The 17,579-nt window shown below is 41.1% G+C and overlaps 2 protein-coding genes across 2 annotated transcripts; one reads left to right on the forward strand and one right to left on the reverse strand.

Annotated features, from left to right (window-relative positions):
* Positions 1-1,135: 1,135 nt before the first annotated feature.
* Positions 1,136-6,117, reverse strand: zic5 (zic family member 5 (odd-paired homolog, Drosophila)). Its single transcript, XM_020461273.2, has 2 exons — positions 4,818-6,117; positions 1,136-2,869 (listed from the first exon to the last, which is right to left on the reverse strand). The coding sequence occupies exons 1-2, from the start codon at positions 5,881-5,883 to the stop codon at positions 2,430-2,432; spliced, it is 1,506 nt and encodes a 501-aa protein (XP_020316862.1). The 5' UTR covers positions 5,884-6,117; the 3' UTR covers positions 1,136-2,429.
* Positions 6,118-10,188: 4,071 nt separating this feature from the next.
* Positions 10,189-16,265, forward strand: zic2a (zic family member 2 (odd-paired homolog, Drosophila), a). The gene is made up of 5 exons (XM_020461262.2): positions 10,189-10,331; positions 10,874-10,972; positions 12,787-13,793; positions 15,193-15,356; positions 15,526-16,265. Exons 3-5 carry the CDS (start codon positions 12,818-12,820, stop codon positions 15,718-15,720), a joined length of 1,335 nt encoding a protein of 444 aa, XP_020316851.1. The 5' UTR covers positions 10,189-10,331; positions 10,874-10,972; positions 12,787-12,817; the 3' UTR covers positions 15,721-16,265.
* The last annotated feature ends 1,314 nt before the right edge of the window (positions 16,266-17,579 follow it).

The following is a 17,579-nucleotide window of genomic DNA, read 5'->3' on the forward strand; positions in this document are numbered from 1 at the left end:
TTTAGTGGCAGTTAGTGGGTTTTTACCAGACATATTCAAATGTGAGCGTCTCGCTCCCCAATTGCTGTAGAAATCGTAACGCACCATGAAGAGTGTCAAAGCGGCGGGCCTTCCGCTCAGAAGTATAGCAGGCCTTTGAAGTTGTGCAAGACTCGGGTTGGCCAATTTTAATTCTGGACAGGGCCGACTTTGAAAGTGAGGTTGCGCGTTTTAATGGAGGAAATAAGAAGGGGGACTTGTTTTATATAGTCTATACAAGGTCCTACATATTGCTATCTTTTATATTGTATTGTTTCAATTAATGATTCATGGCACGGTTGCTTTGTCCTGTTCCGCATTTCAGACAACGCCATTAAGGGGCTATATTTTTCGCCATTAGCCCTGATTGGTTTATACCAGCCCTTTACTGTGCCTGTTGTTTGTGAGTTACCAGTGAAAACTTTATTGAACTGTCAATAATTATGAATTCACATATTACCTCGCATTTCATCTTTGTCAGCTTTGAGGGGCTCCCTGTTGAATTTTGATGTGTCTTGTTGACAAAACCGTTGATGTTTACGTCTGTGATTATTAGAGTCGGGTATCCAACCAGCCAGTTGCTTGTTTTGGGCAAGGTGTTTGTAGTCTACGATTACTTCGATCATTTGTAGGCTACGATAATGTGATAATAGCTTTACAACTGAGTTTACCAGCAAAACGGTTGCATTTACTGCGTGCAAACAAGTCAATTATGTAGGCATATCCTTATCTAAGGAATGACATCCTACACTGACAGGCCTCATGCATTCTATGAAGAAACCATACAGTTTTGTTAACTAAAACACACGTATTAACTACTAACACGGCCTGGTGTGTTTATTAAGCTTTAAAATGAATTCATCCTGTCAGTTTATTTTTTATTGAACCTTTATTTAACTAGGCAAGTCAGTGAAGAACAAATTATTATTTACAATGACGTCCTAGCCTGGCCAAACCCTAACCCGGACGGCGCTGGGCTAATTGTGCGCCGGCCTATGGGACTCCCAATCACGGCCGGTTGTGATACAGCCTGTAATCGAACCAGGTTCTGTAAATGCAGTGCCTTAGACCGCTGCGCCACTCGGGATCACGAACATCAAGGGTCTGCACAATCATAGCTGTTTCATCATCACTTTTTATCCATCGTAAATAATGGCACCATGCACCCCAAATAGAAAAACACAGTCACTACAAAGGGCATGCGAGAAGAGGAACGTTTCACAATACACTGCCTATTCAAGTAAAGAATAATTATTTTTCTTTTACAGAACAAAACCATCAGTAGGTCTATTACATATTCACCAAAATTAATATTATTATTCTTTGGTGTCTCTGTAAATCCAGTACAACATTTATACCAGCAAATAAATTACAATGTACAAAACAACATATTATTCGTAATTAAGACTAAGAACAACATTCACGAGCATCAGTACAATTATATACAAATCCGACCGTCATTGACAAAACCTGTCAGTTTACATATTTAGGGTCCCGAAGGACTTATTCGTACTCTTTAAATTGTGTAAAAGTGGTGTGTTTTTTTGCATAAAATATAGTCTTAAATTGTTCTTAAATATAACAAAAGTCCATCCAAACATGGTCTTAAATCTTAAAACTAAGTTTGGACCCTTTAAGACACTTGCGTCTTAGCAATACTATCATGTGGGTGCGAATGTCTGTCGCTATCTGCAGGTGTTCGATATTCAATTGGATGTTTAGACTACATTAGTTCTCGCATCTACTGTGAGATATACGTAAGAAAAATGGAATGCCACTCCCCCATTCTTGGATGTTTAGACATTATTATAGTGTTCATGGGCTGTTGATAAGGTTCATGTACTTTGCATGAGCAACGTCTATTTCTGCCTTGTGTCTAGGATTGAACATTGATTAATAAAACAGGTTACATTGCCAGGGATTGCGATCATATGGACATTGTCAATGTAAGCATAATTCATCCGTGTTAAACGATGCAGGCATGTAAATGTAGCCTGCATATGTATGCATGTGTTTTCTCAAAGACTTATCCTTACTGGTGACATTGTATTTCTGTTCTCAGTATATTTAGGCTTCTCTTGGTCCTCTCTATAGCCTATTTAAATAATAAAGCTTTCAAAATGAATATGATTTCCTTTTCTCAAATAATACTGGTGATTGTAGCTTTTCTATATTGAGACTTGTTGAGATGGTGATACATTCGGCTCTTTAGAAAGCGAACAGAGAGGGCACGTTTTATTGGCTGTTGTTCTTCATCATCATCTGACATCCGCAGCGCTATTTCTTGCTCCATAAAGTCCCACTTATATGCTTACAGTCAGTACAGTCCCCATGCAGGTAGTTCTTACTACACTTCTAACCATTTGGGAGATAATTTGGGGAATAAACGCAATTTGTTATGTTTGTAAACATTAGAGCATTGTCCTGGGGTCTGAATTTCTGAAAGAGTCCTCTTCGTCCGAGTCCGAAGTTGGCACATCGCTGGAGGGGGTGTGGAGATGGTTGGGTCCCCCGCTCCCCTGGCACACGTACCACTCATTGAGGTTGGTAACCTGAGGCGACAGGTTCGCGGACCGGTTCCTGTGCGGTTCGGAAGCGGGCGAAAGGGGAGCGCCAAGAGGGTTCGTAGAGGAATGGTATGAAGCGTTGGCAGAAGGGGGCGGGGGCGACTTGCAGTGGACTTTCATGTGCTTTCGCAGCGAGCTGGGGTGCGTGTAGGACTTGTCACAGCCTCTGACTTTGCAGTAGTAAGGCTTGTCACTCGTGTGGACGTGTGAGTGCTTCTTCCGGTCGCTGCTGTTGGCGAATTTCCTGTCGCAGCCATCAAACTCGCACTTGAAAGGCTTCTCCCCTGGAAGAGATTGAGATGTTTAGCATTAGAGGCTACTCATATCATATCAGGAAAGGGTGCATGTGTTTTAACATAATATACAACATAGTGATGACATTGTATAATGTCCTTTATAAAAACACATTTGATCGAAGTCCAAGAAAAATAACAAAGTTACCAAATGGATCGGCCCAATAATAATGTTATGACATCAAATTTATACAATATATTCCCAGCTAACAGCAATGCCAATTTCTTTAAATTTGACATATACAAAGGATCGTCAATTTTCACCGTTATTCAACATGGACGTTCACCTTCTCTACCCAAAGTAGGCCCATAATTGAAACCACCGCTTACTGGTAACATATCACTTCCCCCAGTATAAGGCTACTCCAAAAATGGTCAGTGTGGCAGCCCACTCTGCCACTAGGGCTTCCTGTCCGACATACCTTATTTATTATACATCTACATCCGCGTCACTCCTCTCCCACATGTATAAGGAATGTTCCTGACTGACTGACGCACGTGGAACATGTCATAGGGTGGCCCGTGGACTATACACGTGAACGCGCAGGGGAAATGTGTAGACTAGTCACTGTTTTTTCCCCCATTGCGTCTGTTTTTCGAAAACATTCAGAGGTTGCTTTGATGTAGGCTAATGTTGGCTATGTGATAAGTGTCGCGGACACAAGTGCATTGGTAGTCCTAAATGAATGCCTTTTGGCGAAAGAGAAACATATCTGTTGTAATGCTTGTATTGAGAATAATGTGCATAGCATGATTTATGATTGTAAGATGGACAACTCAAAATAGAAAAAACATACATATCGGGCCACCATGACAGTGTAGGGGCGACCCCTAGGGTGTATTGTTTGTGTTTGTACTTTAGAAAAACGTGTTATTGCCACAATCTGAGTCTGCACGGAAAAGGGGCTTCTCTTGCTAGCTGTTACTAAGTAATCCCCAAAGGCTTGATGGTGCATCATGACGGTTTCAGTGGGCTCTGCTCGTCTCCCTCCTCACTTACTACCAAAGACACTGACATGATCTGATTGCCGTGCTGTTTTTCGCGTGAGTCCAGTCTTGGGAGCCACTTGCTGTCCAAACAGGCCAGTCCTCAATGACACACTTGTCTCACTTACGTCGTCGCCGTGTGAGTTATAAGGTGGAACATTGGGTCTGCTTTGCAGGCTACTCGGTAACATAGCATGCGCGCCGCTGCGTACTGTATTGCATCATACTACAAGTGTTTAGACTGCCATTGCTATGGTCGGACTCTAAGGACATGTACTAGGCTACTGTATATCCGTTTGGAAGAAAAAGCAGCCCCAGTAGCCCTTTTCTCTTTGTTGTTTTCCTTTGGTCAGCCTGAAATTATTATGGGTCAAGATTCCAATAGGTTATCATCAGCCTATAACACAATAGTCTAAAACTGTTATAACGTTCCCCCCCAAAATAAATTGTTTTATTTTCACCTGGTCTTCTACAGTTTTTAGGAGCTCGATTTAGTAACGTATAACATCCATACTAGACATTGAAGTGATGGTTTGCTTCTGCTGTGAAGAGTCGATAAATCAACATAGCGCTAACATGACCCATAACGGCGTAAACGTCATACGGACTAATAACTAGAACCATATGGCATAATCCCCCACCTCTAGCTTCCACGTCTCTTCGAGTAAATAGCTATCTTTCAGAAAGTTATTACTGTACATCGAATCACGTGATGCCTTGGCTTGACCATAATTCATAATTGTATTCAATTAAATCTCGTTCCTGTTACTTTTACGCATGCTCACCCCATGCCCGCCAGCAGTTCAAATGAAAGCTTTTCACAATATATATTTTGTTGTCTATGACAAAAAAAAGTGGATTTAACATTTTTAAAGCGTCTACTTTCATTCAAGAGATCGATTTCTGTTTGTTTTAATGCAGTTCTAAAATCATTCGGAAAACTTGCACTGACCTGTGTGTGTCCTTTTGTGAATCTTTAGATTTTCCGAGCGAGCGAAAACTTTTCCGCAGCCGGGGAAAGGGCAGGGGAATGGTTTCTCTCCCGTGTGAACTCGGATGTGGTTTATCAGTTTGTATTTCGCCTTAAAAGCTTTCCCCTCCCGCGGACATTCCTCCCAGAAGCAGACATGACTGGCTTGCTCCGGTCCCCCGACGTGCTCCACCGTGACATGGTTGACCAGCTCGTGCATGGTGCTGTACGTTTTGGAGCAGGGCTTCTTTGAAGTTTCATCCTGTTCAATCCATTTGCAGATTAACTCTTGCTTGATGGGCTGCCTCATGTATCTCAGAAATGCCCCCGCGGCTCCGTGAGGAGCAGAAGCGATGTTCACATTGAGGTTCATGGAGTTGTAGCTGTGGATAGAAGAGGGTCCATAGTGCTCGGGCCTGTGACCAAAGTGCTCTGGCCTGCCGTAGATGTCCCCCGGTAGACCCAGACGCATCTGCCCGTTGAGGGCATGGTGGTGGTGGTGGTGGTGGGCACCTGGGGCCGCTTGGTCGTGGAGTCCAGAGAAAAGTGGATGGGCACCAGTCTCGGCGTGCCCATAAGCACCTGTTGGTGCGATGAACATGCCATGGTGATGAGGGGAGGAGGCGGAACTATGCTGGTCGCCAAGTGCATGCATAGCCGAGGCTGAGAGTTCTCTCCTGAGGATGTAGTCCCTGCTGCTAGAGTAGCCTGAGTGGGGGTGAGGAGCCACGGGGAAACCTACTGTGGTCTGAGCAGAAGTGAAGGATGCTGCCGTTGCAGCGGTCTGGGCTTCGTGATGGCTCTGAATGTGCTGAGAGGGGCTAAGTTTGAGAGCGTTTGTCTGTGCCATGTGCTCGGGTCCAAATGGAGTGAGTGCCACTCCGGGGTCGTTGCCCATCTCCCCAGGGTGGTGGTGGGCATGGTGGGAGTGAGGGTGATGCACCCCTAGCCCCGGGAAGCCTGTCATATTCTGATGAGGAAGAGGTTGAGTCGCTGCCAAATCCGCTAATCTTATCGCCGGATTCCTCTTGCTCAAAGGGGGCTCCATAACTACACTGTCAAGTCCATCCACCGCTATTGTTTCTCCCCCACCATCACGCTTTTCTAAAACATTAAAATATATGTATATAAGCGAACTATATAACTTCTTTTGTCCTGCCTCTAACTCTGCTTGTTCCTTTTCCCACTCAGTCCTCAAGCGATTGACAGAACATACAACAGTTGGAGGACACAGTAGGGAATACAGTTTAGAAATGGCACTGCGGGTATTGGATGGATTTCGGTGACTGGCAGTTAAGAGAACGAAGCGATTGGCTGTCGTTCAGCGCAAGGGCTCAGCGGGGTTCCGCCCCCTCGCTCTCTTTATCGCTGTTGACTCCAAAAAGTTTTACACTCAAAGTTACCAGCAAATCAGTTTATGCGGCATGGTGTTTACCCCGGGCTGACGCACGTGGATGAAATTTAGGACGTCTACAGTATTAGAAAGCGTTTATCTCTTCTTGTTCGTATTCTTCTTTAGGGGTGTAACCCCAATGTAGAAAACATAATTTAAAATAAAATATATTCTTTTCACCATAACTCAAGTAGGCTATATGTACTTTTATTCAGGTCAAATTAAATACATACACATCAATAATAATGGAGACATTTAGCCAATCAAGTACTTTTAAAGCCATGGTCTCGAACAATGTATTTTGTTTCCAAGACTAATGGCCATAGCGAAAGCTGAAATATCCACAACACTTCAAAGTCGCTATTCAAATTAGTGATTATTATTTAACAATTTATCATTTAGTATGCAATAGAAATGTTTTATATACATACAATTATATTTCATATTGTTTCCCACCATAACATCTTTCCCCTTTAAAAAAATGCTTAATGATGTTTCCACTTGATATGGGTGACATACTATGCAGTTGATGTCTGTCCATGTTACATTTCTGAATTATTTATTGAGTTATTGCAACTTTATACTTAGTAGCATAGCGCAGTTTCGCGGGGCCGCAAGATATGAGCAGGCAAACAGTGATTCAATATTTTTCCATCAGTGATGGATTTGACAAGCTACTGATGGAGTTGACAACAGATACTCAAAACAGACATATTTTTGCCTCTAAAAATAAAAGTTCAATACAAACAGTTGTAAAGTATGTAACATGATTCATTTGAAAGTACCCAACAAAAACATAACCATACTATCAGGTATGTTAGCACTCTGACAGAGTTGAGTTGAACAAAAATCGGACTTCATTCAAGTGATATGCGCAATAGCAATTGTGTTAGCCTTAGTTGCTTTATGACTCTAAAACCTCATTAAATGTAACATGTTTGAACCAAAAGTAGTATTAATTGGAAGATGGAGTTGACAGCTTATGCATGGTGATTCCAATACTGTTTGTTTAAATCTATTAAAAGTAGAGAACTTTTCAGACCATGAGTGGTCTTGTTGCACTACATGTAATGAAGACATGGATAAAGGGGTCCTTATGGTAGAGCTGTCCCTGCTCATTCCTCATTCATTTAGGATTTTAGACAAATCTGACTGAGTTGACCAAATCTCAGGACACATCTTTTAGGAATCCGTTTTGAGATAAATAATTATTTAAAGTCACAAATGGCTATTACAAGAAACTACATAAGATCATTTTCCAGATAATATCCAATATTGTCAGTTAGGAGGGGGTGGGGACTGCTGAGGTGTCTGCTAAACCGGTGTTTATACTCCACTAATACAGTATTGCATGAGTTGTGCAAGTATCACGGAGCACTAGGACAATTTGGAAGTCATTCAATACTGTGCAACCATCCATGCATAACCAAACCGGTCTCAGCCGAAAAGCATGTTGGAATATGTTCTATTTATTTTGTGCTTAGATATAGAAGCACATATCTTATAGGCACATACTGTAGATAGAAAGGAATATATGATCAATACAAGTATCAAAGAAAAGTGTTGACATCTGAATTGTAGTGTTAAAATTGAGGCCAATGAATTCATTACAAGTAGCCCACACATACCAGGGTGCCAGATTTAACAAATGAAACGTGTTGCATATATAACAATCATGTCCATCGGAGATTTTAGCCAGCATTTGATCAACAATTGCATAAACATTATATAACGTATTATATTTTAAGACCTATCTATTTTGCTAAATGACTTTACAAATCTAGGATTTTCATTCTCACCACTGCCCCATGCATGGAGGGAGCTGAGTAGTGTAAATAGTTTCTCAATAAGTTGCCAGTGATCCACTCAAAATAGTTAAATTCAGTTTTTATGACCCTAGCAATGAACGGAGTAAGAGAAGCTTGTAAAACCTAGAATTGTTTCACTTTTATGGTCGTGGCCCACGCCTTCTTGTATGGTCCCTGTTCGACACAGCAGGACGTGTATCTGTCATCGATTTCATATGTCTTTTTTTCAGACACCTTTGTAATCGATTTATGATCGGCGGCCTCACACATCTCGATGTAATTGGTTCTTAAAGTGGTAGGAACATGACGAGGTTTGCCCAAAACTACCCCAGTAGTCAACTTCAACTAATTAAATTCATGAATCTAATACTTCAAGACACTTTCGCAGAGTAGTTTTGTTCTCGACATAGGGGCAGTGCATGTAAAATTACTATTTCATATTTAATAGCCTACTTTTTTACAGAGGAATTTGTTTGACCCAAGACCTTAGCATAGTTGAATGGTGTCATCACATACTGTAGCTGACAATCTGAACAATTATTATTAATAACTAGTCAACTTTTGGCATGTTTCCTTGTCTTCCGATGACTTGAAAATCAACAGTTGTACTCATAGTTGATTTTTCCTTTGGAGCAACCTATATATCTCTAAAATACTTTTAAAAAATTGCGCAACAACGGACATATTAGGCCTAGTGCTTAGTCATTATCCATGACTCTGTATAAATCAGTTGGCCTATATGGGTATTGATTTAAAAGGGAATAGGTCTGCATGCACCTGTGGTTTAAATTCATAATTACCATTGATACGTGCTTCAAAGTGTCATCGAGTGTACTTTTTGGATACAGAAGGCTAGCCTACAATGCGCAATTCAAATAAACAGTAAGCACACCTCCCAATATATTGTTAAACATAATTAATATATGGCCTGCACATACAAATAACAGGTAGGCCTATACATAATTTGGCTCAACAGTTTTTAATTTACATCTAATGAATGGTCAATGAAACAACCCCGTTGGGATACATACAGTAGAATGTGTATGTTGTTATCATCTACGAACAAGTGTTTCATTCGATAATACGATTCCAATCTCAAAGTGATCTCTAGGGAATAGTAAAAACAAATGAATATATTATTTTACAAAACACATTAGTACAGAGAAGGGTCCATAGTTGTCAGGCCTAGACTTCTATGTTTTTATATAGTAGGCGAAGAAAAAAACTATTACAGAATTTCCGACGGGTTATTTCAAAGAGCACCCCTCTGAACTTCCCAACTGAATGAAGGAGTTAAATTCCTTGATTCCGATTCGTAAGAAAATGCTCCCAAGGCCTATCCTTACTTCAGACGCTCAGCTGGAAGACGGGCTTTAAACTTCTTAAAAGAAAAGGCTCTTTGTTGTCATTTTTATTTTTATTTTACAGAACAAGTCAAGAGGCCAACATATGTGGTATTAATGGGTCATAGGTAAAACATTAATGAAACAAACAAGGTCATGGAAACCACACAAGTAACCTTCCAATGCGTCAACATATTGCTATTGTCAAATGAACTAATGAAATACGCCCGGCTTTTAAGCGCTGCGTCATCAGGGCATGCAATGGGATTATCCGTGTTGTTGGCAATATTAAAATCATAAGCATTATCATGAATATTTAGTCAGAACTTCTGTGGGAGTTTTTTTTCTCTGTAAACCAAAAATAGTGAAAGGTGTGTTAGTGTCCATATATTAGTTTATATACATTTTACAATGTATGTTATAGGCTATGTATAACCCTCTTTTAACACTTTCTGGCTCGTCCTGTATTCTGGCTCTGAGAAACTTGTTGAAATGTATGTCGTGGGGAATTTCAGATGGTCCTTTCTTCTAGAGGTAGATGGAAATAAGAACCCATAGCTAGCTATGGGTCTCTGATCCGATTGAGTTTTCTTTCTTTCTCTTTCATTTATTTTTGTCAAGTGACAGGGCCAAGGGGTTTTGTAGTTTTCCACGGAAATAAAGAAGTTCTTTTAAGAAGTCGGCAGACGTGACTTTGAACTTGGATCAGATCCTGCGTGTCCCGTGGTGCGGGGAGAAATAGATTCTTGGAAGAATGGCAGAGAACGCTCTGGCTGCCCCGGCTTGGGGCTGAGTGAGAGAGGGACAGTATTCCCAAAGTTTTCAGACGTCCTACCTACTCTCCGTCCCATTATTGCCCGCTATTTTAAGTGTTTGGGAGCCGAGAGGGACCAGAGAAAGTTTAATTTGTGTTGGAGCAGGAGGACTTGTGGGACTTGAGTTCAATGGGAGTGTAAGTAAACTTCCTTCACTTAGTGTGTACATTTCAATGGGCAGCTGTTGTTGGGAGACCGTTGTTAAACGCAGTCCATACAGTACGCGCTTTGGATGAAAAGACTCACTATATTAGCAAACCTTGTGAGTTGGCGGTGTTTTTGCAGGCACGACTAGCAAGCGAGGTTTCTTGTTGAGATTGATTGGGACTTTATAGTAGGCTATGGCAGTTGAAGGGAAGGACCATTAGGCTTTTGGATCTAGGCTATTTTATTCTTTAGTAGCCTATTCTAGAAACTCTATTTTATTTATTAATTTAATACATTTGTTTTCAACAAACACATCCAATTGTGATGAAGTTACACACAATTCTTGTCTGTAATGCTCCCTAATATTTTCACCAAATTATGACTAATTAGAAATAATGGGTGTAGACCTATGGCAGTGTGTTTTGATTATCGTTAGGCAATAGATATCTATAGTAATCTCATTTTACGCATTTAAAAAAAACTTTTACAGGATAAAAAACATTCAAACATAAGCTCATGCTGTTGATTGCAGATAACATAAACAGTAACCATATTTTTGGGGCAAGACTGACAAACTGCACAAGCTAAGCAAAGTGAACAAACCACCAACACGGCTCTCTACAAAAAAAAGGTGAGTACTCTCTGAATATTTAGTACCTCGTGTGTGTGTGTGTGTGTGTGTGTGCGCGCGCGCGCGCGTGCAAAGCCATGCTTGGGGAATATATATCCCTGTAGTAAAGATTGAATATGCCATTGAAACAGTAGGCTAATACCACTTCCCCAAACCCGTAATACACATGGGAAACCACATTAGAATTACTTTTAGAAGTGTCATTTTATAGGCATAGTAGACAATTGACTAACACACTACCTTTACAGACTCGTGATTTTTATGTTTTCAAATGATTAGGCAATGTTCTTTAGCAGAATATGAACATCATGTACTGTTGTCATGTAAAAAAAATGATAATTCTGGCATTACAATTGGTGCGCAGACTGCTGTGTAATATTTGAACAAACGTACGTATAGACTACATGAGCCTATGGTAGTTCAGTGATGGTTGCCGGAACAGATACTATGAACATACATTATTCCCTTTATGGGGTAAATGATCAGTAAAAAAAATGTATAGTACTCTGTTACATATATCTACAAGCTCTACAATAGAAATGTGACAGTAGAAACATAAGGTAAGCATAGCGAATCAGAAAACAATATGCAATGTAATGTAATGTAATGAAATACATAATGAATAATGCATAATGCTCACTATTATATGTATTATGTATTCCATGAAATTAAATGGCATATTGGTTTCTGATTTCCTATATTGTGTGCTTCAGTTTCCTTTGTATAACTTCACATGTATATTGCAGAGCTTGTAGATATGTGGCCTATTTAAGCGTCCGTTATTACCCACTTATAAACGCAGCCAGGTCTCCCGTGATATAAGTCAGTTAGTATAAACGCGTGCGTTATTACGTATAGACTACATATAAACACTGTCAATACCTAAAATAATGTTTTTGCTAAATAATTTAAAATATTTGCTAACTATATCCGCCTGTCTAATGATAAATTGACTATGACTGTTTACATTTCATTACATGTGCTGACCCCACCTTCTCCCCAAAAGACCAGCTCGCTATTACAATGATCGTTATTTTCTATCATATTTATTTAACCGTAGCTCAACTTTTAAAGCCCGTTATCACACAACGTGCAATTTCGTGTTGTCAAGCCACTGGTTATACAACAAGCTATAAAATTAAGGTTTTGAAGAATCATTTCCGATACTATGCCCCCCCCCCCCCCACACTCGCTCTCGCTCCCTCTCTCATTGTACCCTTCCCCCTAAAAGCCGCTCCTAACAAGTAGGCGGTAATTATTAGTGAAAATGGCGATCAGCTATTAGTCGTCAAAGCGGTACCTGCTATTGGAGGGGCACTTGGGATTGATGAGACGAAGTGGCCAATGAGACTGCTTGGAATGAATGACCGGGCTTCAGTTAAAGGGGGCGTAAGAGGAGCTAGTGCCAGTCCACGGTGAAAGAGGGACCCTCCGCGATAAACACAGACAAGCGAAAGAAATAAACACACCAATCCGAACAACAATCCGAGATGCTGCAACAACCCGCACTCTCTCCGTGCGAGGACACCTAGTAAGATAATTATTCAATTCTTCCTGTGTGTTTAAACGCAATCAGCATTCACAGTTTCCAGAGGAAAAACGCAAAGGAATCTCTTCGTTTCATGGGGATTTTTAGTAACAAGTTAACTACCAGTGAATATAGACGTGTTTGTGTAGTTTTTTTCCCCTTACGAGCGGATCATCGCTTTGAACTTTGCCTGATATGGTGTTTCCATGCAATGAAGGTGTGAATAACCCTAACCGAATATAATATTGAATTGTACTTTTCCCCCCCAAAATTGTTTGTACACAAGCTGATTCGAACGAAATTCGCTTTGAGAGACCATGTTACTGGACGCAGGTCACCAGTTCCCCGGACTGGGAGTTGGCACGTTTGCCAGGCATCACACAGCGAGCGAGATGCAGGAGAGAGACTTGAGTTTAGCACAAAATAGCTTCGTCGACTCGGCACACATGGGTGCGTTTAAACTGAACCATGATCTTTCTCCGGGACAGAGCTCAGCCTTCACCTCTCAGGCGCCCGGCTACCCCACAGCAGCATTGGGTGCACACGCCGCCCATGTCACCTCGTACGCGAGTTCCCCATTCAACTCCACCAGGGACTTTCTTTTTCGCAGCCGCGGCTTCGGAGAATCCTCTCCGGCGAGCAGTCAGCACGCTATTTTCGGCCCCACTACCGGGTCGCTCCATCATTCCCACACAGACAGTCAAGGCCACATTCTGTTCCCCGGGATTCACGACCAGCATGGGTCCCACGGATCCCCGAATGTGCTCAACGGGCAAATGCGTATTGGACTACCAGGTGAGGTTTTCGGGCGTTCCGACCAGTACCACCAGGTCTCCAGCCCAAGGACCGACCCTTATTCGGCCGCCCAGCTCCATAACCAGTACAGCAGCATGAATATGAACATGGGTATGCACATGGGAGCTCACCAGCACCACCCCGGTGCCTTTTTCCGCTACATGCGGCAGCAGTGCATCAAACAGGAGCTCATCTGCAAATGGATCGACCAGGAGCAGCTAAGCAACCCCAAGAAGAGTTGCAACAAAACTTTCAGCACAATGCATGAGCTGGTCACGCACGTCTCCGTGGAGCACGTCGGAGGACCGGAGCAGAGCAACCACATTTGCTTTTGGGAAGAGTGCCCCCGCGAGAGCAAACCGTTTAAGGCAAAATACAAACTGGTGAATCACATTCGGGTCCACACGGGAGAGAAACCCTTCCCCTGCCCCTTCCCTGGATGTGGCAAGGTCTTCGCACGGTCGGAAAACTTGAAGATTCACAAGCGCACACATACAGGTAATTATACAATATTTATTGCATTTTGCCCAAGTGTTTCTCATCTCTCGAGCACTTTTTTCGTTTCGTAAAAGTATACGGCACAGTTAAGAATTCCCTGTGCCAATGCGCCATGCTATATTTAATCTTAGCCAATTGCGTAGCCTGCAAAAATCTAATTATTCTCGTTGTCAAAACATCCAAGTTGACCAAATTTAAGATGACTATCGGTCGATAGGGTATTTTTAGACTGCCAAGGTAGACATTCACACCTATGGTCAAAGTAGATTTGGATTTAAGAAAGAAAAGCTGCTAGCATAACGTGCGAATTGTACTCTAAAAGAGTAAAACACATAGCCGACGCGTCTCGAAACGATTAGATTTCGTCCAGTTTTGGAGAAACTCAATGTTTTGCAACAATGTGCTAAATTATGTAATATTCTGTCGAGGTTTTGTGGTTTGTAAACTTAAAAATGGGTCAAAGGCGAGACGAGGGCTTCTGGCTCGCAGCGGAGCAGTAGTAAATCTCATCACCCGGTTTAATGTTTACGCAAGACTGAGCTTTTAGGATTATATCCGGAATGCCTCGCCTCTTTTTCACATATCGATTTATTTTGTTTTGTCCGTTGAGAATTATTGTTTGGCTTTTTGTTTTCTGGAAATCGTATAGCGAATTTACTCATTGCAAACATGCAAGTGTGTGAATGTGTGTAATGGCCTATTCTGTTTTCTTAAGCATTCCATTGGTAGTAGCCTAGGTGCTAGATGCATTACCAGCCTTTCACTTTGGGACTATTTTCTGGGGGGATTTAGTTGTGCTATACAGCCATGGAATTGGTCAGGTGCTAATTCGTTTTGTTATTGTTTCCCAGCAAATGGCGCGCCTTATGCACCAAAGGCTATTGCCCCACATGGGATGTTTGCGTATTGTTTAGGCTATAAACATTTAACTCGGGCATGTTGTTACTATTTTGACATCAATTCTAAATTTCAGAGCCCTGACATATATTGAAATATAGTAGTCTATGAAATACATAAGTAGGCCTAAATGTACTTAGCCTACTGGCTTACTTACATTCAATTGCTGTGATTCAAAGAAATAGGCTTCCCATAGGCCTAAATGATAAGATATTTCTTAAAACCCACCATAAAACAGAACATTTCTGCACCCACGAACATAGTTAATATTTTAAAATTCATTTTGTGTTACAATTGACATTTAACTGAATGGAAGGCATGTGCGTGAAAATAACAGCACCCACTAAATATGACGAACGCTATGAATTAACCCGTTACTCCTCGTTGAATGGCCATGTTATTGAATCCAAAAACCTATAGTATTCGGCCTAAGGCATAGACGTTTGGTAGACTTTTGCTGAACTGAATCTAACGTCTCTGTTTTATACTTGTTTTTCGGCAGGAGAGAAACCATTCCAGTGTGAGTTTGAAGGCTGCGACAGGCGGTTTGCCAACAGCAGCGACCGAAAGAAGCACATGCACGTTCACACGTCAGACAAACCATATCTTTGCAAGATGTGTGACAAGTCCTACACACATCCAAGCTCTCTACGAAAACACATGAAGGTAAATGGACTTTCAGTCTTTCACTTTCCAGCTGACAGCAGCATTTAAGGGTTGTGTACGTCTGTTGTTTACGTTACGTTCCCCACCATTCTTGAAGCACTTTGAAGTCATACTTCACAATTTGCCTGTCTTGATATCATAAACTCATTTTATTTGCACTTTTCTCCAGGTCCACGAAGCGGCCCCCCCTCCAGCGTCCGACTCCTCGCCTGCAGCCAGTTCTGGTTATGAATCGTCCACTCCACCCGGTCTCGTCTCCCCTAACACCGAGACCCAAAGCAACAACAATCTGTCCCCCGCAGTCCACAACAACCACAATGGTCACAGCAGCCTATCGTCCAATTTCAGTGAATGGTATGTTTAGGACTGAACCGAAAAGCGAATACAAGACCATTGCTCAGAGCCCCTACCAGCGCAGGAGTTTCGGACACTTGTGCACCGAGGAGAGCACGAATAACCTACTATGAACGCTTCAAAATCATAAAAAGCGATTCAAAACCACCAGGGAAGAAATCTCACTTACCAACAGAAGAAAATATGTGATATGTTTAAGCTGTATTCAATATATTTGTAAATATTACACGCCCTCTTTCCCATTGGTTGTGATAGATTTTGTCAGTCTGTGGTGTATAGATGTTCCTTCAATGGTAGCTATTTCTCTAACTGGACTTTTAGTGCACATTTTACGATTCAAGTTGTATTATGATGTTTAATATTGTGATCCTAAGGCAAATTGATTGTAACTATACTAAACATCTATAAACTGGAAAGAGTGCCAAAGTCAACACTTAACTCAAACAGACCACAATATTTTGCTTGTGAATGTATATTTAGTTTGCTGGGCTTAACTTGTGATGTTTTGTGCTTTGGAAGTTTTGAATTGTGAAATGCTATCTGGAAGATTGTGAGGAAAATAAACGTTGTGCCGTTGGATTTTCTGTACCCCCTTCCTTTTGTAAATATCGACTGCCTTATTTATCCGTTTGTAATTAAATTATGGTATTTACTTGCTACAGATGAAACAATATTTATAAAGAATGTTTCTTTACTATAAATATGTACAATTATGAGCTAAACACGGGCAGTTGTTTTGTTATGTGTTTTTGTTCAAAGTTAAAGAGGTGTTTTCTTCATTATTGTGATAAGAATTTTACTGCATACAAATATAATAAACAGTGTTGCAAGCGTTAAAAAATGTCCCCGTCTTGATGTCTTCTTCACACTCATAATGGTTTTGATAGGAACTCTACTGGTGCCAAACATGGTTATTAAGCGGGTCATTTCAGACCAGCATTTTCATATACCTATAAAGCTACGACTCATATTTGATCAGCAAGAGTATGCATGCTATAAGGATATGGGTGTATCTGCACTATGTACATTATATTCTGCTTCCAGTGGTAAAATAAGTATGGTTTTAGATATGAAACCCCATCAGCTATGGATTCGTATTGCACCACCTCTCGTGAATAAGTCATAACGTATAACCATATAACAATCTGTTTGGTGAACATGGTCTGCAATCCATGTTAATGTGGCTTACAGTGTCAACACGGCAGGCCAAATTCCAAGTTTCAAGATATATGTGTAGCCTAGGCATAACCTTCTCGCTAGTCACAAAACAAACATTGTGGCTGAGGTTAATTTAAGCAGGTAAGGCCAAAATGTAAACTCAACTAAAATGTATGTCTACTTGAAAGTAAAAAGAGTAGGCTATCTAAATCAGGCTACTCAAACCCACATGTTATGAAGCCTAACCTATAGCCTAATTACCTCGACAAAACCTGTACACACGCACATTAACGCGGTACCTGTACCGTATATAGCCTCCTTATTGTTGTCATTTTTTTGTGTTACTTACTGTTATAATTTTTTTTAACTTTAGTTTATTTAGTAAATATTTTCTTAACTCTATTTCTCGAACTGTATTGTTGGCGAAGGGCTTGTAAGTAAACGTTTCACGGTATTCGGTTGTACTCGGCGCATGTGACAACACAATTTGATTTGAACTCCTGCTTATGTAGTCGCTTGTTTGTCCATGCATCCAAATTAAATACAATGTTGAAAATTAACACCCGGCAATGACTCAGACCATTTCAATTTGAGACTTATGACAGCATCTTTTAACCGTTTTGGCACAGGCTTTACGTTTGGTAGAGAGACCCTTGTACTCCCGAAAAGCCAGCCGAACATCCCCTCCCCCACACGGGGAGGTTGCGCAGT

The sequence above is a fragment of the Oncorhynchus kisutch genome, linkage group LG26 (genome assembly GCF_002021735.2).
Source record: "Oncorhynchus kisutch isolate 150728-3 linkage group LG26, Okis_V2, whole genome shotgun sequence".
Taxonomy (NCBI): domain Eukaryota; kingdom Metazoa; phylum Chordata; class Actinopteri; order Salmoniformes; family Salmonidae; genus Oncorhynchus; species Oncorhynchus kisutch.

Excerpts from the sequence above, each read along its gene's own strand:
- zic5 (XM_020461273.2), bottom strand. The coding sequence starts at position 5,883 with ATGGAGCCCCCTTTGAGCAAGAGGAATCCGGCGATAAGATTAGCGGAT. Across the intron at positions 2,870-4,817 it reads TCACAAAAGGACACACACAG|GGGAGAAGCCTTTCAAGTGC; the intron begins GTCAGTGCAAGT and ends AATCTCTTCCAG.
- zic2a (XM_020461262.2), top strand. The coding sequence starts at position 12,818 with ATGTTACTGGACGCAGGTCACCAGTTCCCCGGACTGGGAGTTGGCACG. Across the intron at positions 13,794-15,192 it reads TCACAAGCGCACACATACAG|GAGAGAAACCATTCCAGTGT; the intron begins GTAATTATACAA and ends GTTTTTCGGCAG. Across the intron at positions 15,357-15,525 it reads CTCTACGAAAACACATGAAG|GTCCACGAAGCGGCCCCCCC; the intron begins GTAAATGGACTT and ends ACTTTTCTCCAG.